The 24125-nt window shown below is 52.4% G+C and overlaps 1 protein-coding gene across 2 annotated transcripts; it reads right to left on the minus strand.

Annotated features, from left to right (window-relative positions):
• Positions 1-437: 437 nt before the first annotated feature.
• Positions 438-8470, minus strand: OPRD1 (opioid receptor delta 1). Of its 2 annotated transcripts, none has more exons than XM_058856379.1 (3): positions 8439-8470; positions 1846-2195; positions 438-1128 (listed from the first exon to the last, which is right to left on the minus strand). In XM_058856379.1, exons 1-3 carry the CDS (start codon positions 8453-8455, stop codon positions 596-598), a joined length of 900 nt encoding a protein of 299 aa, XP_058712362.1. In that variant the 5' UTR covers positions 8456-8470; the 3' UTR covers positions 438-595. The 2 variants fall into 2 exon arrangements, with proteins under 2 accessions (XP_058712362.1, XP_058712361.1); XM_058856378.1 differs by having other exon boundaries at positions 438-1131.
• Positions 8471-24125: the final 15655 nt, after the last annotated feature.

The following is a 24125-nucleotide window of genomic DNA, read 5'->3' on the forward strand; positions in this document are numbered from 1 at the left end:
GGTGGAGTAATTATCACTGGAGAGATTTAACCATCACCGTGTGCATGTGGCACTTGGAGACATGGACTAATGGTGGCCTTGGTAGTGGTGGAAGAATAGTCGAACTTGATGATCCTGGAGAGCTTTTCCAACCTGAATGATTCTGTGATCCTATGATCACCTCCTGGCACAGTTACCTTCTGCCATGTGAGTGTTTCCCCTCTTGCTGTCAGCTGTGGTGTCATCCTGCCCCATGCAGGAGGAGAAGCACATGGACATTGCAGTTCTGGTGCCCTGGGCTCTGCCAAAAGCCACGTGTTGGAGGGTGACAGCCCCTGCTGGGTGTTGTTGGTTGAGATGGTGGCAGCAGTGGAGCTCACTCACCTCTTGATCTGGTCCTCTCCCTACATCATTTGGTGAGTCCCAATTCTCCCATTTTTCTTTCCCAGGATGAAAAAAGTTTTTGCCGTCAGCCTGTATGCAAACCCAGCAGTGTTACTGAGCAGCACCCAGGCCATCACTGCTACAACTCTGTGGTGGTGACCTGGGTGACTTCTGAGCGCAGCTCATCTCCTCCGTGTCCCTGGCAGCCCTGCTCTGGGCTGCCCACGTCTAGTCATACTGGCTTGTTGCGGGCTTCAGAGGGGGTGCAGGTGGAGACGTGCTCCCGCGTGGTGTTCCTGGCACGAGAGAAACTGTTCTGGTCCACACGGGCTCGGAAAGGCAAGCAGAACTCTCGGAAGCACCTCTTGAAGTTTTCATCCAGGAAAGCATAAAGGACAGGGTTGAGGCTGCTGTTGGTGTAGCCCAGAGCGATGCAGAAGTGCAGGCTGGCCACCACGTAGGGGTTCTTCTTGTCTATGTCTACCAGCGTCCAGACGATGACAAAGATGTGGATGGGTGTCCAGCAGATGATGAAGGCTGCCACCACCACCAGCACCATGCGTGTGATGCGCCGCAAGTTGCGATCCTTCTCCTTCGAGCCTGAGAGGAGCCGGACACTCTTCAGGCGAAGGATCATCAGCCCATAGCAGATGGTGATGACCAAAATGGGGACCAGGAAGGCAAAGATGAAGACACAGATCTTGGTCACAGTGTCCCAGTAGATGGGAGGGTCAGGAAACTGGAGAGTGCACAGGACCATACCATCTGAAGGAGAAAGGAGGGTCAAAGAGGAATCTGGTAGAGTGTCTGCTGAGAATATTCTGCCTTCTGCTCAGTTATGGCTTGTTAAAACCCCAGGGAGATGCATTCCTGCTTGCCTGCTCTTGCCAGAGGTTCCCTGGGAACTCTGTGCCATCAGACCCCTGTCCACAAGACATTGAGGGGATGCAGTGACCCTGGAACCTTTTCTCTGCAGAACTGCCCGGGCCATTCAAGGCCAATCCTGCCTTCTCCCAACCCCATGGTGGACATCCCCATCTCAGATCCCCATGTCACCCTCCACTGAAATCTGTCCATTTCCTCGAGATGCCCACAGCTTTCCTAGCAGTCAAGGGCCAGCATCCCCACACAGGAGCTGCAAATCTTAGTGTGGGCCACTTAGAGACCTTGCAGTGTTCCTGGGGGCTTTTTTAGGCACCTGATTTGCATCCTAGGAGGTGGGGAGAGGCACCGGTTAGACTAACAATGGGGAAAGGTGTGGGATCCCTACCCTTAAGTGGAACGGAGGACAATTTCTGGGACAGTTTCCAAGATGGGAAATAACACCATGATGCTTTTTCCAAGACAGGGCACATTTATGGTGTCATGGAGAGGTCCCCACCACTAACCACAAATCTGCTACAGGATCAGAGGTCAAGTTTGCCAAGTCACCCTGGCATGGACTAATGGAACAGGAAGGGACGTGTCCCCAGAGACACTTGCCTTTTGACTTGGTGACCGCCATGACCATGATGGGCACCCCGATAAGGGAGGAGAGCACCCAGATGCAGACATTGATGATCTTGGCTTTGGCCGGTGTGCGGAAGTCCAGGGCCTTGACTGGGTGGCACACAGCAATGTAGCGGTCCACACTCATCATGGTGAGGGTGAAGATGCTGGTGAACATGTTATAGTAGTCAATGGAGAGCACAACCTTGCAGAGCAGCTCCCCAAAGGGCCAAGTCTCCATGAGGTACTTGGCGCTCTGGAAGGGCAGTGTGCTGGTGGCCAGTGCATCAGCCAGCGCCAGGTTGAAGATGTAGATGTTGGTGGCTGTCTTCATCTTGGTATACCTGGGGGTGGCAGAGAAAGGACATGCTACAGGTGGTCAGGGCACTTGATGTGATGAGGAAGGAGCACAGCCTGTATGCTCACAAGGTGACACCAGCCTTGGTGGGCAAGAGTGTTGTGATAAACCTTTCTGCAGCACCAACGTGCTCAACAGCTTCCCAGGTGCACCAGGGAGCACATTAAGGAAGCACATGGAGCTGTTGGAGCGAGCCCAGGGGAGGCCATCAAGACGACTAGAGGGATGAAACACCTCTGCTGTGAGGAAAGGCTGAGACAATTGGGATTGCTCTGGGGAACAAAAGCTTCAAGGTGACTAATTCCTGTCCCTGAAGGAGCCCACAAGAAATATGGGGAGCCACTCTTTACAAGGACCTGGAGTGTCAGGATATTTGATGGGATATTGGGAAGGAATCCTCCCCTGGGAGGGTCGTGAGGATCTGGCACAGGTTGCCCAGAGAAGCTGTGACTGCCATGGAAGTGTCCAAGGCCAGGTTGGACGGGGCTTGGAGCAATCTGGTCTAATGGAAGGTGTCCCTGCCCATGGCAGGGGGTGGGACTGGAGGAACTTTAAGGTCCCTTTTAACCCAAGCCATTCTATGACTCTATACTTGTCTGTTGAAGTCATAGAATCACAGAATCAAAAAGTGGTTTGGGTTGGGAGGGACCTTAAAGCTCATCTCATTTGACTCCTCAGCCACACACCACATCCTGGTACCTGAGCAGAGGATGACGTGTGCTGAGCTGGGACCTGCAGAGCATGGCTTGGCCCCTGCCACAATGGTTTTCCTGCACCTGATCAGGGAAGTGACATTCCATGCCTGGTTTTATTTGAAGGAATAAACTTTCCAGAGAACTCAATCCTCCAATGACATTGATTTGCTCCATTATCCTGAACCAGTTGCAAAATATTCTTTATCCCCTCAACCCTCCTTTATCTGATTTTCCACCCAGTAAATTGTGATTATCCAGCCTGCTTCCCTGTCAAGTTTGCTTGCAGAAATTGGATCGATTACCCCCGGAAACCGGCCATCTGGAAGCAGCCCAATTAGCCAGCCTGGAGCTCCAGAGCCTTTGGGGAAGCTGTATCCCCCAGGGCATTTGGGAAAGGCTGACTCTGCTTCTGGTTCTTGTCACACCATGGCAAGAGAAATGCCTGGTCCCTCATGTCCAAACCTTTTGTGAAGGGATGAAGCAAAGTTGTGGCAGATGCCAGAGCAGCAGGGATCTGTGTGTGAGTGTGTGTGAGTGTGTGTGTGTGTGTGTGTGTCCCAGGAGCATCCAGTCCTGCAAGTGATGGTCAAGGGGATGCTTTGAATGGCATGGTGGCTTGGAAATACATACTGAGGGATCTGCTGGGCACCCCCAAAGGACAACACATGTGGGGTGGGAGTGGCTCTGTGGAAGACTGCTCTTTGCACAGCTCCATCAGCAGCTCCAATGCTTCCCAGGCTCCCTTCCAGCAAATCCCCATTGCTCAGAGCATCCTCCTCAGCCCCAAGCTTTTTTAGATGCACCCTAATTAATTAACATCAGGGTCAGTTCACACAAAACCATCTCTGTGCATGGGTAAACCTGCCTGTTCCAGCACTGGGATAAGGCACGGAGGGGGCAATGACATCTTCATTGCTGGGATGAAAAGATTGTTTTCCTTGGAGTACTTATAGATAAAAAGCAACTTTTTACATGTGTGATAGGGGCAAGATTGTTTTAAACTGACAGGGGATAGGTTTGGTTCAGATATGAAGGTGGTGAGGCCCTGGCACAGGTTGCTCAGAGAATCTGTGGCTGCCCCATCCCTGGAAGTGTTCCAGGCCAGGTTGGATGGGGCTTTGAGCAACCTGGGATAGTGGAAGGTGTCCTACAGCAGGGAGTAGAATGAGATGAGCTTTATAGTTACTAACAATCTAAAGCATTCTAGGATTTTGTGATAATTGGCACAGCTCATCACATGCTGGGGGTACATGGAATAAATTGAGGTGGGGGGATTTAACTGGCTCCCATCTCAGGTGGTCCTGCCCTGGCTGGAGCCCAGGACAGCAGGTTGGTGTGGGAAGGAGGCTCCTGGGATTGATGGTGGTACCAAATCCCTTCCCCTTCCTCCATCTCTGCAGGGTCAGGAGAGTGTATTGGTGGGGACAGAGACCCACCAGGTTCCATTGTCAATAGAACTGGCAGCTGGAGCTGAAAAACTAATTTCTTTCTGGGAAAAAATAGAAAACAGCAGCTTAACCCAGCTCCAAGAGCATTCCTGTCTCCTTCACCATGGCTGCAAATGGCAGCCCATTGCCCAAGGGTGGAAATACTCGAGCTGAGCTTTTTTTAAAATTTAAATATGGCATTAAAAATGTCTTGTCCTTGAAAAGTCCTTTTCCATTCTCTTTAGTGTTATTTTCCAAGTGCTTTTGCAGAAAAGTTTCCTCCCAGGTTAAACAAAAAGCTGAGAATTTGTGATACTGTCAGGTTTTGCCTCTCCTATGTGAACAGTCAGTTCAGACAGATTCACAAGTCTTTGGTCTCTGTATTTTGAGTAAAATGGTAAAAAAAAATCTGTTATTCATTCCATGGTCTCCCAGATGTGCTTGGCTGTGCTGGGTAAGCACTTCCCAACCCCCTGCCAGATGTGCCAGGGGTGGGGGACTGGAGGGCCAGAGCTCTCACCCATCCCCAGGCAGGATGGGGCTGGTGAGGGCAAAGCAGTGAGAGGGATCAGTGGAGATGATTTGGATGATGATGGAGATGATTGGGATGATGATGGGAATGTCTGGGATGATGGGTTGACTCTGAAAAAGCATTGGACTAGAATGACAGGGATAACTGGGATGAGGATGGAGATAACCTGGATGATGAAGGTCATAACTGGAATGATGGGGATGACTGGGATAATAAGAATGGCGATTTAGCCTCCAGCAGTGGGGTTTTGGGGCAAGATTCAGCTCCCTCCATATCTGGGCTGAGGTTTCAACCCCCTGCACAGGGTGAGGCGTCCATCCTGGTGAGCCTCCTGAGCTGCAAATGAAACTGCTGCTCCAGGAAAGGTTTATTACCCAAATTAGAGCAAACCATCCATTGCTGCTGATGGAGCTCCCCAGGCTGCCAAACCCGTTGCAATTAAGTGAGTGCCTTGATTGGGAAGTTATGCACTTGAACAGAACAATCTGGGAGGTGTTGATGGAGAGAATAGATGGGAGGGGATGGGGCAAGCACAGGGCAGCTCTGCACTCCAGTCTTGACTCCCAAGTAGGGATGCCCTCTCCAAACCTCTTGGAAAATAAGTAAGTGAAAGAAAAGTGAATAATAAGTGAAAGAAAAACTCCTGGAGCTGCTAAAAGCTGCCTCCTGAAAGAGCCTGGCTTGACAAAGCCTGCACCCAGCTGTCCCTGCAGCCTGTGTGGGAGCTGGTGGGGGGCTGATGGGCTCAGTGGGGATGAGGGCACTTGCAGCCCCAAGCTCACAGCTGCAAATTGCTTCCAGGAATATTTTTAAAAGCATCTGACAATGCAGGGGGCATGGTAGTGCTGGTCAGAGCTGTGGTGGAGAGGGTGCTGGGTGTGCTGGGCTCCCTCCAGGTGTGTGGATGGGTTTGGCTGCTCTGGAGAGAGATTTATTTGGAGTTTGGCTGTGCTCAGCTCACAGCATGTCCATTCACAGAGCTATATACAGGCCAGGATATGCTCCAGCCATGCTTCCAGACTGCCTGGACACTCTCCTGGACCCCAAGGGCCCTGAAAGGTGGCACAAGGAGAAGAGCACAAGACAAACACCCAGAATCTCCCTGGCAGCGAGGTTCAAATCTGAGCTGATCCCATCTCCTAGCCCTTTCTTGCACAGACACAGGTCTCCCCTAGTCCTGGCCTAAACCCTGCTGACATGGAGCAACTCTGGCGAGGACCCCTGGGAAACTCCAGGTGGCTTTGGCCATGGAAGGGGCTAAGGCACATGTCCCTGCAGCCCCTCCTGTCCCAGCAGCTTGGAGGATATTTGCTCATTTCATGGGAGATATTCCCCATCCCTGGAAGTGTTCAAGGCCAGCTTGGACAGGGCTTGGAGCCACCTGGTCTACTGGAAGGCAACCCCGCCATAGATTGGAACAAGATGCCATAGGTAGTGGAACAAGATGGTCTGTAATGTCACTTCCAACACAAACCACTCTGTGATTCTCTGATTCTGTGTTTAATTCCATCATCAGTTGGAAAATGGGGGCCTAGAAGCTGTGGTGATGGGATCTGTGGCTGTCAAGTTTGCTAAAGCCTGACTAACATGCAGTTACTCAGTGAGTAAAATAGGGAGGATTTTGTTTGCACATGAAATCACTCTCTTTAAAATGCCTTCCCTCTCCTCTCTGAGCAGAACCAGCTGGAGGGGGTCTAATAACGCTCATCCCTCACCCTGCCATCGCTCATGGTATCTGTCTCTGCCGCAATTACCTCAATTTGCTTTTTCAGACCAGGGCTCATTTTTAATGCCACTTTGAGTGGATGAAAAATCCCATTAGGGGTTAGGTCGGGTCAGTGAGTTACTCCTCGATTCCACTCCCCATTGTCGACCCTCTTGGATGGTTAGAAAAACACAGCAGAGTCCCAGGGAGAGTGGGGGGCAGGGGCAGCAGAGCCTGATACCAGGGCAGTGGGCACTCCAGGGTGCCCATTGACACGTTTCAGGATAGTTTCCTTCCCACTGGTGAGTCACCACATTTATTTCTGCACAGCCAGTGCCAGGCTATGCTGACCTCCTGTTAACAATACCAAAAGGGATGGGGAATTGAGGGTTAAAAGGGGTTTGTTTAAATACAGCAACCAGCTCTGGTTTGGCATTAGGGTTTTGGCCAAGCTGGGGTTACAGCACTACCTGAGGCAATGGGAATTGGAATTACCCCACAAATTCTGGACCTACAGGACCAAGCCCACTCCAGTGCAGAGGGCATGGCTGCAAAACCCAGGCACCCAGTGAGACCCCTCTGCTCCCTCCTGCCAGGCTGGAGGTATTGGGGTCTGCGTCCTCACAGAATGTGACTGCAAGCACAGCCCCATCCTTTGCTGCTGGCAGGGCTGTGGAGGAGTTCTGTCACCCCTCACTGCTGCCGCTGGTCCTGTGCGCTACAAAACTTTGCTTTATGGTCCCATTTTCCATGTCAACCCATCTTATCCAGGCAGGACCAACCTGTGTCTCAGACAAAGGGACTGACAAGATTTTGTATCTTAGCACAAGCGCCTGGCTGGATGCAGCAGCATCTTGCCATGTCCCATCTTTAAAATGGGGAGCATTTGGGTCATGTTGCTTGTCCTGGGGTGCAGAGACCTTGCAAGACCCAGTCTCTGCCCAGGGAAAACCTCACCACAGGTGCTGAAGTCTTGGATGGAGCCAAAGGTCTCTTGGCTGCTGGAGATGGTACACACTGAGGGGACCAGAGGACAGCTCAGCTGTTGTGGGAGATGGGGCTGGGCCGTGAGGTTTCTGCTCTTTGTTAGAGAAAAACAGAAGTCAGGCAGCCGCAGGAGGTGAACAAGAAGGAACTGGGAATGGGCTGGGTGGGTAATTCCTACTGATTGCGTGGGGTGGAAGCAGTGGGAACCCACCAGCCCCTGTCTGGGGGGCAGGGGGATCTGGACCCACCCTGCAAACAGGGCAGCTCCCAGCCTACAGCGTGACCAGCCCTGCAGCTTCTCTTCCTCACAAAGAACAAGGGGCACCCGCTTGGGGCTGGGCTGTGTCCCCCATGCCCCGCCCAGCACAGCCCCCGTGCACTCCCCGAGCTGCTCCAGGCACGAATGGGCTCTGCTTTCACCCCTCGCACACCACCTGCTCCCCCCGCCCTTGCACAGCTCGCACACGCACTGCTCACACACACAGCACGCCCATCTCCAGGCTGCCTACACTACACAGGTGCACACCCAACCCTCCCCTGCTGCTGGCGCACACTCACACCCGGGGCAAACTCACACCCAGCGCAGACTCGTGCCTGCTGCGCACTCACAACCGGTGCACACCTACTTCTGCTGCTGGTTGACACACAGCACACACTCACCCCTGTGCACACTTCTCTCAGTGCGAATTCCCTCCTGGTTCTGTCTCAACCCGGGTGCACATTCACCCCGGGTGCACACCCACTCAGTGTTCCCGTCTCACACCTTCCATGTGCTGCACACTGGCCCCTGGCCCCACCTGGCCCCATCGGTGCTCTCACACTCACCCAAAGCGCCCCTGGCTCCCAGCCCCCGTGGGCAGCGTCCGGGGTGCCCAGCTCTCACCTGACGATGCCGTACATGACCAGGACGTTGCCCAGCAGCCCCACCACGCACACCACGGAGTAGAGCGCAGTGATGACGATGGCGATCAGGATGGATGTGGCGTTCTTGGCCCGCTGCGGGCCCGTGTCGTTGACCCCGTGTCCGGGCAGGGGGGCCCAGGTGGTGCCGTTGCCCCAGGGGGTGGCAGTGGCCGTGGGCAGCACCGAGGGCAGTTCCACGGGCACATCCATGGTCACACCCAGAGGCAGCTCCATGGCCCGCCGGCGGCCGTGGCCCCGCTGGAACCGCCGGGCGCATCCGAGCGCCGCGGGTTCGAGCCCCGCTCCCGGCCGCTGCCACCACCGCCGCCTCCCGCACCCGCGCGGGCCGGGAATGCTTTATAAACCCGCGTGTTCCCCGAGCCACGTGGGGCCGGGGGCGGCCCTGCTCTCCCGCCCGCCCCTCTGCCTGTCTGCACCCCTCCCGCTCCTCCCCTGCCCCCAGATCCCTGTCTGCTATTCTCCTTGCTCCCTACCTGTACTCCCCATCTCCGCCTTCCTCCACCTCGGTCGCTGTCTGCCTTTCTCCATTCTCAGGTCCTTGTCTTCTCTCCACGGTCCCGTTTTCCCCGCATCCCTGTCTGCCTCTCCCCATCCCTGCCTGACTCGCCCCATGCTTCCATTTCTGCCTACCTTTCTCCCCTACAGATCCCTCCTTGTGCCCCCCCTCCATGGCGCCCCCCCGCCCCCGAGCCTCTCGTTCTCTCTTCCCATCCCTGCCAGCCTCCCCTCCCGGTTCTTGTCTTCTCAGCCGCTGCCTGACCCCCGCTCTTCCCAATCGCTGCCTCTTTTCCCACCACCCAGTTCTTTACCTGCACCCCCTCTCTCCCATGCCTGCCTCTACCTCCCCTCCCCGCTTGCCTTCTTAATCCCTGTCTCTCCCCCCAGCTCCTCCCAGTCGCTGCCTGTCGCCCATCCCCGGAGCCGGCGAGGGTCCCCGGACTGGAGGGGGAGCACGATGGTTCCCGGCGCTATGACTCTTTCGGGTTTTCTTTGTCTGTATGAAAGCAGGGGGACAAACAGCCCCCTTGTCCACAAAGCAAAGCCGGGGGGGTCTCCAGTTCCCCCTTGCCCTCTGCTTTTTCTTTCTCTCCTTCACTCTCCCCACCATGTGTTATGAGGTTAGAGGGATGGGTTTGGGGGCGTTGAGAAGGTCTGGGAGGATGTTACAAGGAGATTCAAGAGGGATATTGTGGCGTGAGGAAAGGAGTTGGAAGGGTGCTGGAGGGAGAATGATGCATTAATGCTGAGGAGGGATTTGGGGACCAATGTTGGGGGGGATTTAGGAGGAATGCTTGGAAGGGAATAAGTAGGGATGCTGGGGGCACTAAAGAGGGTTTCTGGGGGGCTTAGGAGGAGTGCCGCTGCAGGCTAAGGGATTTAGGGAGCTGCTGCAGAGTAAAGATGCAATTGCAGACCCAGCAGCAGCACCTGCTTTGTGTTCAGCAGCCCTGAACTGGGCTTTGTGGGATGTTAAGGGTCACCCGCCCCTTTCCAAGGATCCTTTCCAACCTTGGGGGCAGGACTATCTTCCTCTGGCAGGGCTCCCTCCTTCAGGGTCTGCAAAGCTAAGAGGCAGGAGCCTTATTTCTCCTGGAGCCCCACTGGAGGTGGAGGCTGTGGGTACACACATTTGGGGTGTACTCATCTATTTGCTTTTGGGATGGATTCATTCATTGTCCTGTGCCCTGGGACAGCACTGGCTCAGACAGAGAGGATGATCTGCTGCAATTTTGGGCACATTTGGCTCCAGAGGGACTGAGCAGAGGACACAGGACACAGAGGAGAGGCCAGCAGCCTGTTCAACCCTGGAGATGGGGTTTTCAGTTGGCGCAGAGCTCTGCCAGCATCAAACACCTGCAGTGCTGAAGCATCCAGACATTTTATCAAGAGCCTCATAAAAATGCCCAGGAGGGAATGAATGGCTTTTCATTCATCCCATGGTTCAGATGGTAACCAGCTCCAGGGCTGCTGAGCAGGGAGGCAGGGACAATGTGCTGTGGGTTTCTGTCCTCATGGTGTGAGGTGGCCATGGTCCTGGCTTTGTCCCACAGGGCTGGTGGGATGGGTAAAGGCAGGAACTGGGAGCACAGGGATAGATTTAACATGTATATCATGGGTCCTGCGGTTTGGATGCATCAGCCTTCTTACCTGGAGGGTGTTCCCATTCCTGTAGTGATTTTACAAGCCCAGGCACGACAGAGGGGGAGGTTCTGCACCTGTGTGTGGTCCAGAATACGGGATTTAAACACTTTCCTGGGTGAAAACAGCCTCCCAGACCCAGAGTGAAGTGTTGAGTATCTGCTGTGCCTAGCTCTGATGCAGGCTGGTTGCTGATCTCTCCCAGTGGGAAGGAAACATCAGGCTGGGGAGTGTAAAATAGCTTTTAGTGTGGCTGAGGAGCTCTCTGGAAGAGAACTCATCCCTTCGCTTGGCTCCCAGCATGGCCAGAGCCCCCATACTGACCCTTTTCTGATGGGTTATCTGCAAAGGATTAATCATCCTGGCAGGTTCCAGCAAACACGTCCTCTCGGCTCAGCTCCAGCATTTCTTTAGAAATTTATTTCAGCTGGAATGTTAAAAATAAACTCAGTGGACACATAAAACAAATGGAAAGCCCTTAAAGGGCTTTGGTGTTCACCTGCCTGCTCTCAGCTATTGCTGCTCCTGCTGCTGTGGCTGGAGTTCCCAAAATTGGGGAAACTGAGACATGTTGGAAAGGAGAGCATCACCATAATGCAGTGCATGCCGCCCTGGTGGGTCTGGCAGGTCCTGACCCCCAGCACTGGTTCCTGCATCACGAGTTTGATTGATGCCACTTTATCTTCCCCAGGAGGGTGGGGAGGCCCTGGCACAGGGTGCCCAGAGCAGCTGTGGCTGTCCCATCTCTGGAAGTGTCCAAGACCAGGTTGGACGGGGCTTGGAGCATCCTGGTCTAGTGGAAGGTGTCTCTGCCCACGGCAGGGGATGGAACAGGATGGGCTTTATGGTCCCTTCCACCCTGAACCATTCTGTGATTCTGTGATCTTGGTTTGAGTTCTGCTCTCCTGCAGAGATTGCTTCTAAGAGAAGCTCTGCGTGGCAATGCCTTAGCCCTTATTTTCTCCCCCACACCCTGAAAAATAAATCATATATCAAATTGAGGTGGTGAGAGCAATGCTGAGGCTGTTGAGGAGCAGAATTCTTGTCACTCCTTTGCCTGGTGAGCTAAGGTCCGTCCAAGGGGATTCACAGCTGCAGCAACTGTTGGCAGTGTTTTGATTTACTCAGAGACTGCAAACTTGACAAAGTGTATTTCATGTTGAGAAGACCCTCTCCTCTGGAATTTATTTGTTTTAATCAAAATGGACATAAAAATAACATGCAGGAGCCATGAATCTGCTCTGGCCAGACTCCAGTCCAAATCCATGGCAATCTTTGGAGGTAAATGGAGGAGGAAACAGGGGGCATGAGTTCTCCATGAAGATTTTTGGGAATTCGGAAGGACACTGAGACTCTCTAAGTGCCTCTCACATTGCCATGATATTGTTAGGGAGAGTGTTGCACTGGATCTCTGATGACAGCTGTGTCCTCTGCTGAGATGGGGGCCAGGGCAGTTCTGCCAGGTATAGAACTATGATAGAAATAGAAAAATATCTAAAATATAAATATATAAAACTACTTAGATATTTTTATATAATTTCCAGTTTGGCAGCCAGCTTGAGTCCTGTCTGTACATTTCAGAGCTGTGATGCAGAGAGGGGAAACTCCATTTTTTTATTCCCCCTTCATAGCGCCTGTCTTCATAGAATCATGGAATGATTTGGGTGGGAAGGGACCTGAAAGCCCATCTAATTTCACTCCATGCCACTGGCAGGGACACCTTCCACTACATCAGGTTGCTCCAAACTCCATCCAACCCGGCCTTTGACACTTCCAGGGATGGAAATGTTTCATTTTTAATGGATTTCTGCCCCAAATCTGAAGAACCAGTGCTGGGACAACCAGGTGCATTGGCTTTCAGTTGGGGTGAGGGTGGTTTTTGGCAAGACGAGCAGCCCTCAATGTCACACCATGGGCTCTCCTGCTTCCCTTGCAGTCCCTGTGCTGCTCTCTTGCCTCCCAGTGCTGCACAAGCAGGATTTCATTTGTGTGGAGTTTCATTTCTAGAGCAAGTACTGCACACACCTGGAGCTCAGCATCTGCAATTGATCCTGGGGCTGAAATGCCACCACAGGTGGCGCATCCTGGTCCCATTGTTGTCCATGACCCTTCCTAAACCTCACATGAACTGGATGGCACCTACAGACAGGCACACACTATGTGTGCGGGCAGCATTCTCTCTATCCTATTTCCTGCTTTCCTACTCACATTCACAAAACCATTTTATAGGGCTCTGTTGATGGAACATCACATCCCTGGATGTTCAAGAGGAGCTAAAATTGTTGCGACAGTAAATGAATAAAACTCTCAACAAATCCACTGCCCTAGAAGTAAAAATTAGATGCTGCCTGGAAAGCTTCTGGAATGTTTCACCTGCACCCTGCCAAAAGAGGGAATTATTTGCATGGCTTTACTCTTGGTAGTGAATGCAACCCTGCTGGGACAAAGGGAGGAATGTGGGGGCAATGGCTGTTGTTAAGCCCGCCAGCTCCCTTCCCCTCCTCTTCCTTTCCAGACAGTGAAACCCTTGGAGGTGCAAATCCATTGTGGGATCTGCAGGCCAAGCTTAAAAACAGGGGGATGTGTAACAGGAGCTGAGAGAGGGCTCATGATGCGGGAGAGAGCTGTGCTAACAAGACACACCTGGGTAGAGCAGAGCCAGTGCAAACAGGAGGAGCCTCATCAGGCTGAGCTGATGGGATTTTCCAGATCAAAGATTAGAAACTGGAGATGGGACATAGGCTCCCACAAAGCTGGAAATACAGACAAGTGCTACATCTCCCATTTGAGGAAATCCTTCCTTCCTTCCTTCCTTCCTTCCTTCCTTCCTTCCTTCCTTCCTTCCTTCCTTCCTTCCTTCCTTCCTTCCTTCCTTCCTTCCTTCCTTCCTTCCTTCCTTCCTTCCTTCCTTCCTTCCTTCCTTCCTTCCTTCCTTCCTTCCTTCCTTCCTTCCTTCCTTCCTTCCTTCCTTCCTTCCTTCCTTCCTTCCTTCCTTCCTTCCTTCCTTCCTTCCTTCCTTCCTTCCTTCCTTCCTTCCTTCCTTCCTTCTCCCTCCCTCCCTCCCTCCCTCCCTCCCTCCCTCCCTCCCTCCCTCCCTCCCCCCATTATAGAAGTGCTGCACCTACCCTGGATTTACCATCCTCCTCCCCCTGAGCTGCTGTCACCATTCTCCAGGGTCTGATCCACCCATTCCAACTCAGAAAACCAAGTAGTCAGCACAACTGACGGGAGCACCAGGATGGAACTCAGCTTGTGTTGAACCACTTTAGGGGGGCTCCTTTGGCATCTCGCTCCCCTCATTTATAAGGATAAGCCGGGACATGCACAGAATCACACCTTGGGGAATTGCAGCAGAAAATGTCACTTTGTTCTCTGTAGATCTGAGATGTTTTGGGGCCTGGAAGAGAATGGACCAGATGCTCGATGAGCATCAGTCCAACTGCACTGTTAACCACCGAGCTGCGAGTCCAGGCTGCTCCCTCATCTCCCTGGGGCTCATCACTTCCCCTCCCTCCACTGACAGCTCCAGATAAATCAGCCTTGAAGAGGAAAATGGGCTGATTTGTGTGTTTTGTTTTCCCATGTCAACATATCTGAGTGTTTTCATACCTTGCGGGGCAGCTGCTGCAAAGAACAAAGCCCATCCATCAGGAGAGTTAAAATTAGATGAGATTCTTCTCTGCCACCATTCTGCATGGCTGCATGTGAGGTGGGGGGGGTTTGCAGTATTATTTCCTCAGCATTGTGTGTGGAGAGGCTGTCTCTCAGGGCAGGCTGTCTGCACACTGAGATGGCCAGTCCAGAGGCTGGATGGAAAACCTCTGCTCACCACCTTGTAGGAAACAATCCCTCTCCCTGAGGTTGGTGATGTCCCAGGGATGATGCCACCAGTGTCCCTGAGATGTTTTTGGGACATGACAGGGGCTGTCCCCCTGCTGGGGCTCAAGCTGGTGACAGTGCCAGCCTGCCCCAAGCCTGCTGCTCCTACCCAAGGCTGAGGGCAGTGAGGCTCCTTACAAATACAGGGTGAGGGCATCTGCTGGCTCATCCTTTTCCATGAAAAATGCCTCCAAAGTGATTATTTAATCGGAGCCATTAATGGAGCCTTTTCCTTCACCCCAGCTCATGCCTGGCCTTGTGGCAGTGACAGGGACAGGGGACAGTGATAGCGAATGGCTCGTGGGCACCAAGCTGTGCTGGCAGAGAAGGAAGGACGGGCATCACATCACATCTCTGGGCAACTCAATCCCCACGGGAGCCTTTTTCCCTGATTGTTGCTTATTCAGGTATTTGCACCAGCCCACTGCCCCCCTCCGTGTTGTCTTTGTCTGACAATGGAGCACTGACTGGGAGCTAGCAGCGTCCCCCTGGATTTTGGGGAGCTGGGAGCCTGAGCTGTGCCCCCCTCAGCTGGCACTCGGAGGTGGCAGCGCTGCTTCCCTCTGACGCATTGGGAGCATTAACAGCCTGTGAGTCATCTCAAAAATGAACCATCGTGGGGAGGGGTGGATCCAGGGCAGGATGCTGCTCCCAGACAGAGCCAGGCTGGAAAAATAAAGCTTTTTGCTGCTGGTGGAAGGAATTGGTGTCAGCGTGACCCCTGGGCTCCCCGAGGGACTAGGTTTTCCTGGACAGGGAGGAGGTCCTTTGAGGCTGAGATATAGGGACTCTGTGTCCAACAGGACAACAGGCTTGGGGCTGATTATGACATGGGGACCATGTGTCCTGGTGCCTGGGGCTGGTTGTGACATGCTGCAGGGCCAAGGACCCTGTGCACATGGGCAGACACACATGTAGCACTATCAAGGGACAGGGAGCACTGTTAAGTCTGGATTTCCCAAGAGATAAGGTCTGTCCCCTGTGAGTCTGACAGGGGATTTGCCAGTGTCTGTTACTGTACCAACAGGATGGGGGTTAGACCCATGCCAAATGTGGCTTAAACCCCCCAGGCCACCTTTGACCACCCTGATCATGGAAGAGGCAGGTTTCTTTCTCAGCATATAAATGTTATGTTTTCTGCAGCTTTTTAGCTCTGAGCCACAGTGCAAGGGAGATGGTCCTGCCATCACCCACAGCCCTGGGTGCCAGTGCTGGATGGGATGGACATGTGGCTGTTCAGCTCATTGATTCACCTCCTTGGAGGGCTCTGGAGATGCTGGAGAAGAAGCGGGTGTTGTCTTTGATGTTGGGAATCCAGGTCAGCTTCAATCCTGCTGTTCTCTAACTGTGCCAAATCACAGAGCACAGCTTCTGTGCCTCTTGCTCTGGACTCAGACTCTGCATCTTCCCTCCCTTTTTTCATACTCCTGCAGAAGTCCATGGGATGATTTAGTTTGGGATTGGGAGAGGACAGGATGTTTCTACCAGGTTTCCTTTCAGTGGAAACCTGGTGGAAAAGCACAGGAAGGTTTGTATCAGGTTTGCTTTGGGGCTGAAGGATTGAGATTTAGGTGATTTGGACCTGGAGGCATCAGGAGCTGCAGAAAGAGCATCAGCTCCCACCAGCTCTTTGTTTTTGTGTCAGTCATTCCCTGCTAGGACCCAAGATGTGGAAGTCAGGGAAGCAATGGCATGGGTGATTGATGTGATTAAGGCTCTTTTCCTGGTTATCTTGGAGCTCTCCATATCCTGTGCATGGTTTGGGTGGGGCGGCTGCCTGGCTGGGGCAGCAGAGGCACCAGTGTGTCCCCTCACCGTGTGGGCACACAGGCAGCAGGCCCTGAAATAGTGGTCAGGTTTATGACAGGATCCTGGGAGGTTCTGAAGATGCTCAGCAGGTCCTGCAAGCAGGAGTTGTTGAGGAAATCTGGCTGCAGCATCTCTCACCTGCATGGCTTTGGTCCTGCATGTTAGGAGGGGTGATGGATGCCTCAACACTGGGGCAGAACTCATCCCAAAAAGCTCAGCAAACCTTGTTGACACTTTGATCAAGCTCTGAAGGGCTCAGGAGCTGGGACCAGCCAGAGCCAGGTGATACAGCTGTGGCCAGAGACCGAGCAAAGCTCTTTGGTCACCAGCTGTCTGATTTCCACCTGGCTCCTCCCTGACTTGTCTGAGCTGGATCTCCAGCAGAAAAGCCAGCAGCATCTCTTGTTAGTTGGTGATGAACATCCGTGGTGATGCCACCCCTGATGCAGCTTTGTCAGAGCTGGTGATCTTGCTTTGCTTCAGTTCCACCATGATACCACCAGGTGCCCGCTCCTCTCTGTCCTGGCCAGTGGCCCTGGGAAAGCATGGAGAGCTGGTGGAATGGCAAGACTCTTCCATGGTCATGGTGTTACCCAGGGAAAAGCAAGAGACATCAGGAAAAAGAGCTGAAACCTATTAGTGCTGGGTCTCAGAGGAAATCTCTGGCTCTGTTTGTATCCTGCCATGAAAGCACCACTGACATCCCAATGTTGGGTGTTTTGGCCATCCTGAGGGTGGGCTCCCAACACAGGATGAGGACAGGGAACAGAAAAGAGCCAGAGGAAGAGGAGCAGAGACAGCAAAGACTGCTATGCTCAGTCTCTCCCAGCTTCAAAGGCAGCTCCCCCTCCTCCAGCCTGTCCAGGCTGCAGAACCTCAAACAGTTGATCAGAGGTGATTTCTTTGCCTCTTTTCTTTCTTCTTCTGAAAGGCACAAAAACCACCCTTTCACCCCCTGCATCTTGCAAACATGCTGAGATCTTCCTCCCACCCACTCTCCCACTCTTCCTCTTTGAAAATATTCCAGACTAGCAGGAAACCAGGATGAGACTCCAGCCACATCATTGTCCCCTTCTTGAATGCCTCTGCCTTGGGAAGATATTTTCAGGGAAGATTTCCTCTCTGATCATCAGATTTGGGTATTTTTTTTTTTCTTAAGACCCCTTTTAGAGCTGCAAACCTGCTGGGCGCAGCTGGGCTGTCCCCAGGGAGCACTTGGCCAGCCTGGCCTGTGGTTAAATGAAGACTAGTAATAAGGAAAAATTGAAAGCAGTGATTTAATGATTGGAACAGCTCTTCTTCCACAGCTATCTGTCTGCCTATCTAAATACAGATATATATTTTCTAAACACACAGTGCCAGCATCCCTGTTCTGAGACAGGTGAAGCAGCTGAGAGTCAAACAAGGATTTAAAAGAGCAATATTAAATAACTGATGTCCAATGAAAGCCTTAGGTGGAAGGAAATGCTCTGCCAATAGATACTTATTTACATGGAGAGGAAAACAGCTGGAAACAGATTTTTTCCTCTCTCCCAAGGTTTCAGCTTCAGCAATTTGAGGGAGAAGATATTTGATATGTAAATCCCTTCTCTCTGTCAGGTTTGGTGGAAGCAGAGCGATGTCGGGAGCAGCCCAGGCTCAGGGAGGTGTTGGCTTAAATAAAGTGTTGTTGATTTAAAGGATCTTTTTTTATTTGGGTTTTTAACTTGCCTTTCTTGGCTTGCCCTTCCATGGCACAGTAGGGAGCAAAACTTGGTCGGGGATGGCCACAGTTCCCAGGAGCTGTCCCCCTGTCCCCATCAAGAAGCCACACACACACATCCACATGGATGTGGCAAAGTGACTGGGAGCATCAGAGAAGAAATGTTCCCAGGGATGAAAGGAGGCAGTGTTTACACATAACCACCCTCAAGGTGATGCTCCAACCTAATTCCCAATCCCAGAATGTATTTTTCCCATCAGCCTGATGGAAAGACCCATCCTCCTCCCTTCCACTAATAATTGCACTCCATTAACAACTTGAATGTTCTAGGCTGTGTTCCCATTTCTCCCACAAACGGTGCCCTTCTTGCCCACTCAACAGCACAACACCCCCTCCTCCCCATGGCTGTGGGACCAGAGCTGAGTGTGGGTGCCAAGGGGACAATTTTTATTCCTTGCTGTAACCAAGATATAAAGATATCTGAGCAAAGCAATTTTTTGTCTTGCATTGTGCTTCTCCCTTCCCTGTATCCAAGCACAGCCGGGATCCTCTGAGGGCCTGGATGACTCACCACGGCAGAGATGTAAGGGCATTAGCACGATTCCTCCCAGGGCTCTGCATCTCCCACCACCAGGAGTTTTTATATTCCAAGCATCTTTCCTGCCCCGAGGAAATGTCACGTTTACCTGCAAAATGTCTGGGCAGAGGGAGCACGTCGAGGAGAAGCAGGGATGGGGGCTGGACCAGGGAGGGTGATGTAGGGATCAGAGGGATGCGAGCACACACTTGAGTGTCACAGCCTCACTGATGGCAGCGTGACACATGTGTCCTTGGTGCAGTTAGTGCCCTCATCCTGAGCTATAGCTGGAAGCTGCAGCGGGTCCCTCCTCCATGGCTGCTCCGTGGCTCTTTCCCCACAGCCCCAGCACTGTGGTGGGTGCAGTTGGCTCACTAATTACATGCCGTGCCCAGACCGGCTGCTTTGCACAGCGCTATTAATTAGCATTTGCTTCCCTGATGGTTGCTGACCCTGCCAGAGTTGGGAATAAATTGGATGCTGTGGGTAATGGGTTTGCTGCGAGTGGCCGGCACTGGTGGCACAGCTCCTGGGTAACGGCGTCGTTGCAGGAGAAGCTATTTATATTCTCATTTTGGAAAGACCAGGCGGTTTGTTGGAAGAACGTGGCCCTTAGTGCCAACTGCTCTTGACTGTCAGGCTTCCGGAGACCTTGGAGAAAAGACAAAGATATGAGACGGTTGGGATTGTTCAGCCTGGAAAAGAGGCTTTGAGGTCACCAAGTCGTGGCCTTCCAGTACCTGAAGGAGCTGTCAGGAAAGACAGACAGAGACTATTTACAAGGGTCTGGAGTGGCAGGACAAGAGGGAATGGCTTTCTGCTGCCAGAGGGCGGGGTTAGGTGGGAAACTGGGAAAGAATCCTTCCCTGTGAGGGTGCTGAGGCCCTGGCACCGGTTGCCCAGAGAAGCTGTGGCTGCCCCATCCCTGGAAGTGTCCAAGACCAAGCTGGATGGGGCTTGGAGCAACCCAGTCTAGTGGAAGGTGTGCCTGCCCACGGCATGGGGTGGGACTTGATGGGCTTTTAGGTCCCCTCACACTCCAAGAACTCCATGATTCTATGACTGTGAAAGGGGGCACAGATATGTGTGGGGGAAGAGCTTGGGATCTGGGACATTTTCTCCTCAATAAATAATTGCCGTGGGGCTGGGAGACTCTGGGATGGTGTAAAACAGGTAGAAAGATACTTTGGGGACATTACAAGAAAATCAGGGTTATAAAATGTGAAAAGATAATTTTTCCTCTGCAACACAAGCCCTGCCCTGTCCATGCATTTAGATGCAGAGGATCACAGAGTAGAGATGAACTGAGTATCCCATTGAGACCCCACAGGCTCCTCCTCCTCTTTCCCATCACCTTGGGTTCTCTACCTGCACTAAACCTGTCCTAAATCATGTTAATGATTTGTAGAGCACACTCCCCCCTATTCCTCCTCCTCCCCCACTCACCAGCTCTGTCCTCCAGCCACCTGGCACTTCATTATATCACTCAAGATTAATCCACAGCCCCTAATTGCTGAGCGCCCAAGAGCTCCTGGCAGGGAGGAAAAAAAAGTGTCAGGCAAAAAAAAGCCAATGTCTCTTTTTTTCCTCTCTCTACAATATTTAGGTCAATGTGGGAAGTGCAGAGATAGGAATTTGTGCAGTTTGTGTTGGGGGGGTTATAGCATTTATTGGGTTTTTTTCCCTGTCATCTCCTCCATCCTGGTTGTGAGAGGGAAGAGTGTACATGATTCTAGCTAAAAGTGAGGAAAAATTGTATTGTGTGGAGAGATTTTTGCTTTTAATGGGGGATCTTTGCTCAGTTTTCTGCTTATTTAGCTAAAGGAGAGGGGGAAATAAGAGTGCCAAGCACTACGATTTTAGGAAGGTTTAGATCAAAGCACTCTGCAGACTCAGCAAACCTCTCTGGCCAGGACAAAAAAGGGCATGGAGTTTTTCTTTAGGAAAAGTATATTCTGTAATTTTCCATGCAACACATTTCATTTTAGAAATAAAAGTTGGGTCCAGTTTGGGCTCTTTCAATGCTTTTAATCACACAAAGCCTGGTGTGCAGAATTGCAGCCATACATCTCGACAAATCATTTCCTTCCAATGGACTGCAAACACTGCAGATGAAAACTGATTTTCCTCCTCTGTTTTTTTTTGTTTGTTTTTTTTTGTTTGCTTGTTTTTTGGTTTGCTTGTTTGTTTGTTTTGAGGAAGAACACCCCAAAGCAAATACCCAGTCAGCTCAAGTCCATGGCTTTGCTGCAAGTATTTTGGGTTGGCTGAAGATCCAGGCTGGATCATGTGGCCGTCCTGGGCAACCACTAATTTTTTCAGAGCTGCTCCAAAGCAGTTGAATCACTCACATCAAGACAGAACAATGAAAGAGAAAGGAAATTCCATTTGTATCCCAAGCTGGGGCTGGAACTAGAACTGGGAGGCTCAGCAATTTTTTCCTCCTATTTCAGTGCTATTCATGTGTCACTCAATGCCAGGAGTGTTCTGCTGGATACCCCTGCCTGGTTCCTGCAGGTGTTTAGGGACCACTGCATCCTTTGACAACCACCCCTATGGCATCCCCCATCTTGCCCTGCCGCTGTAGCAGAGGCAGCACCTTGTGCTTAGGGAAACCAGTGCTTAGGGGTTTATCTAAAAAAAAAGCTGAATAAAAAGCCCAGAGTTTGGAAGGCTTTGGCTGAGCCACAGCTCAAAGTAATTGTAGCAGCTGAGGTTTCCCTAAAAAATTTAGGGTCTCTGCAGCTCTTGCTTTCATTTAGCATCAAGTCCCAAGCTGGTGCAGGATCTGCTCAGCTTTTGGGGTACTGACCAGCCTTCTGGGATTTGGGGAAGAGCTGTTGGAGTCCAAATATTGGGGGCACACCAGGCACCTTTCCCAGGTCACCAAGGCATAGGGAGTTTTCTGGACTCCCCCCAACCCACACAGCACCCCTGTGCATCACTCCTGGCCTCCCTAAACCCCCCCCCAATGCTGTGTTTCCCTCACCTCATTCCACCCCTTGCCATGGGCAGGGATACCTTCCACTGTCCCAGGTTGCTCCAAGTTCCATCCAATCTGGCCTTGGCCACTGCCAGGGATGGGGCAGCCACAGCCTCTCTGGGCACCCTGTGCACAGCAGGAGCAATAGGACCCACAGAGTAGTAAAGACTGGCTCCAAAACTGCTTTAATTCAGTTCAGTTCAGAGACACAAACCACCATTCCTTTCCAAGAAGCCCAGATGCTTGGGAAGCCCCAGCTGAGGGTCCCTCCAGGATCAGCTGTCCTGGTGGTGGACAGGACACAGCACGTCTCGCTCCATCCCTGTGTATAGACCTGCCACTGTGCTTTGGGGATCAGTGACCAGGGCCAGGGGAGTTATAGATCCATAAAGCAAGACGATGGGGAAATGGGGTTGCCAAGGAAACCACAGAACAGCAAAGTGATGATTTTTTTTTTCTCAAGGCTGGAAAAATGCGGGGGAGAAGGGCAGCGGCAATGCCCTGTGCTGTGGGTGAGCTGGAGAGGCTGGAGTACAGGGGGGCATGACCTCTGGGCAAGCCAGGTTTGCAAAGTAAAACTGGCAATGTGCCAGATTCTGTGGAACAGGGTGTCCCTGAGGTAGCTGAGGGCAGTCCCTGGGGAAGGGATGTGGTCTGGCAGCACCAGTAGTGGCTGACCCCTCACGGGGAAGCCTGGCTGGGGTCGGACACTCTGTGGGGTTGTTTAAAGTGTTGTAGGTTGGAGGTTGAGTATAAAAACTCTATCAGACAGAAGACTGAGCATCTCATCAGAGTCACCTGGAGGGATTTAAAAGATATGTTGATGTGGCACTGGGGACATGTGGTTAATGATGGGCTTGGCAGTGCTGGGAGAGCTGTTGGACTCAATTACCTTGGAGGTCTTTTCCAATTGAAATGATTATGTGATTCACGCAGAGACAGACAAGGAGAGGCAGGAAGAGGCACCTTCAGCCTCTGCTGAAGCTTTGGAGCATCCAAACCTGGAGCCTCAGGACGGGTAAATCAACCCCTGGCAGGGACTGTAAGGGCCTCTCCATCATTGCATGGTCACAACCAGCCCCACGTGGGGCTGGGGCTGCGACAGAGGTCCAGAGGGCTTTGTACCTCCTGCCCACAGGGGCAGGGGGACCAATATTAGCATTCACTGGTGCAGCTGTGGTTCCAACTCTCCCACACTGATGAGAAATGAGAACTGAAGTGCCCACTTCCCCAAAGCCCAAGAGAGAGCTGATGCCAGCTGATTGCTGGTAGGATGGCCAGCTGCCAGGGATCTTCCCTGCTCCTCTTCCTTGGCAGGCTGGGGGATATGGAAGGGACCACCACTCGTGGAGGAGAGAGGGGAAAGCTCCAGGGACCTCTGGAGCCGAGGGGTGGGGAGGGGATGGCAGGATATCCTGGGGGGCACAGTCCCCAGGTTGGGACTGAAAGTTTGGGAATTGGATTTTTGAGATGCATACACCCATGTGCTTGTGCCCTTCCTGTGGAGCAGGTCAGAGGCTCAGCCTGGGGTATGGAGCCTGTAAACAGCTGCATACCAGAGAGCCCCGCACTGTGCCCTGCCCCAGTGGCACCCACTGTGCCGCAGGGGGACAAATACTACACCTCCCCAGGACTACAAGCTCCTTCAGCACGTGGAAAAGCTCTCCCTGGGGGTGTGGTGGGGACATCCTTGCATGGATGTCAGCAGAGCCCCTGCTTTTCTGGCTCACCAGTTTGTCCCTTCCTTTCCTCCTCTGGGATTTCCCAGGGAATCTGGGGAGGGGGCACAGGGTGACAGTTTCCCTGGGAACAAGTCCACAGGGGGACAGAAAGACACAGAGGGATGCCAGGAGATCCATCATAACATGCTTGGAGTCCAGCTCCCTCTGGTATCACTTAAACACCTTTATTAGACTGGACTGCAAAAAAAATATAGGTCCAAATCCCCCTGTTTCAACCTTGTCCCAGGCAAGCATGCCCTGAGGCACCCTGGGGATGGCTGGGAGCCCCAGTCCTGCCCTTTCTGCGCTCCCCTCACAGCTCAAGGTCACATTGATGTTTTATTCATCCCCTACAATCCACTATATTCCTTAATTGCCCCCACACGCACTGTCACAAGCATAAATAATTGCCTCAGGGCAATCACTTAATCACTTCAGCATGTTAATGAGTACTGCGGCCCAGAGAGCTCGCTCAGGGGGCTCAAGGGTGGTGGGGACCCCCAAACAAAGAGGGTTTAACACCCAAGTCTGGCTGCAAATGGCATCACCTGTGAAAAAATTCCCACCTCAGCCCAAGATTAAAAAATTAATGATGGGTTATTTAACAGCTTCACTGTCCTTCTCTGCTCTCACCCCCTGGCTCATGCAGGCATGGGAGTAGCACCCTCATCCCCATCCACGGTCACCATGATCTTCCTGTCCCCATCACACCTCACTGCCACTGGAAGAGGCTGGTGGTAACAAGGGATGGGCTTGGTGCCACAAGGCTCCATCCCAGAACTCCTGAGGCCAAAGGGATGTCTCCCAGCTGGTCCCTGATGCCTTTTCCCTGGAAA

This window comes from Poecile atricapillus, chromosome 24 (assembly GCF_030490865.1).
Source record: "Poecile atricapillus isolate bPoeAtr1 chromosome 24, bPoeAtr1.hap1, whole genome shotgun sequence".
Lineage (NCBI taxonomy): Eukaryota > Metazoa > Chordata > Aves > Passeriformes > Paridae > Poecile > Poecile atricapillus.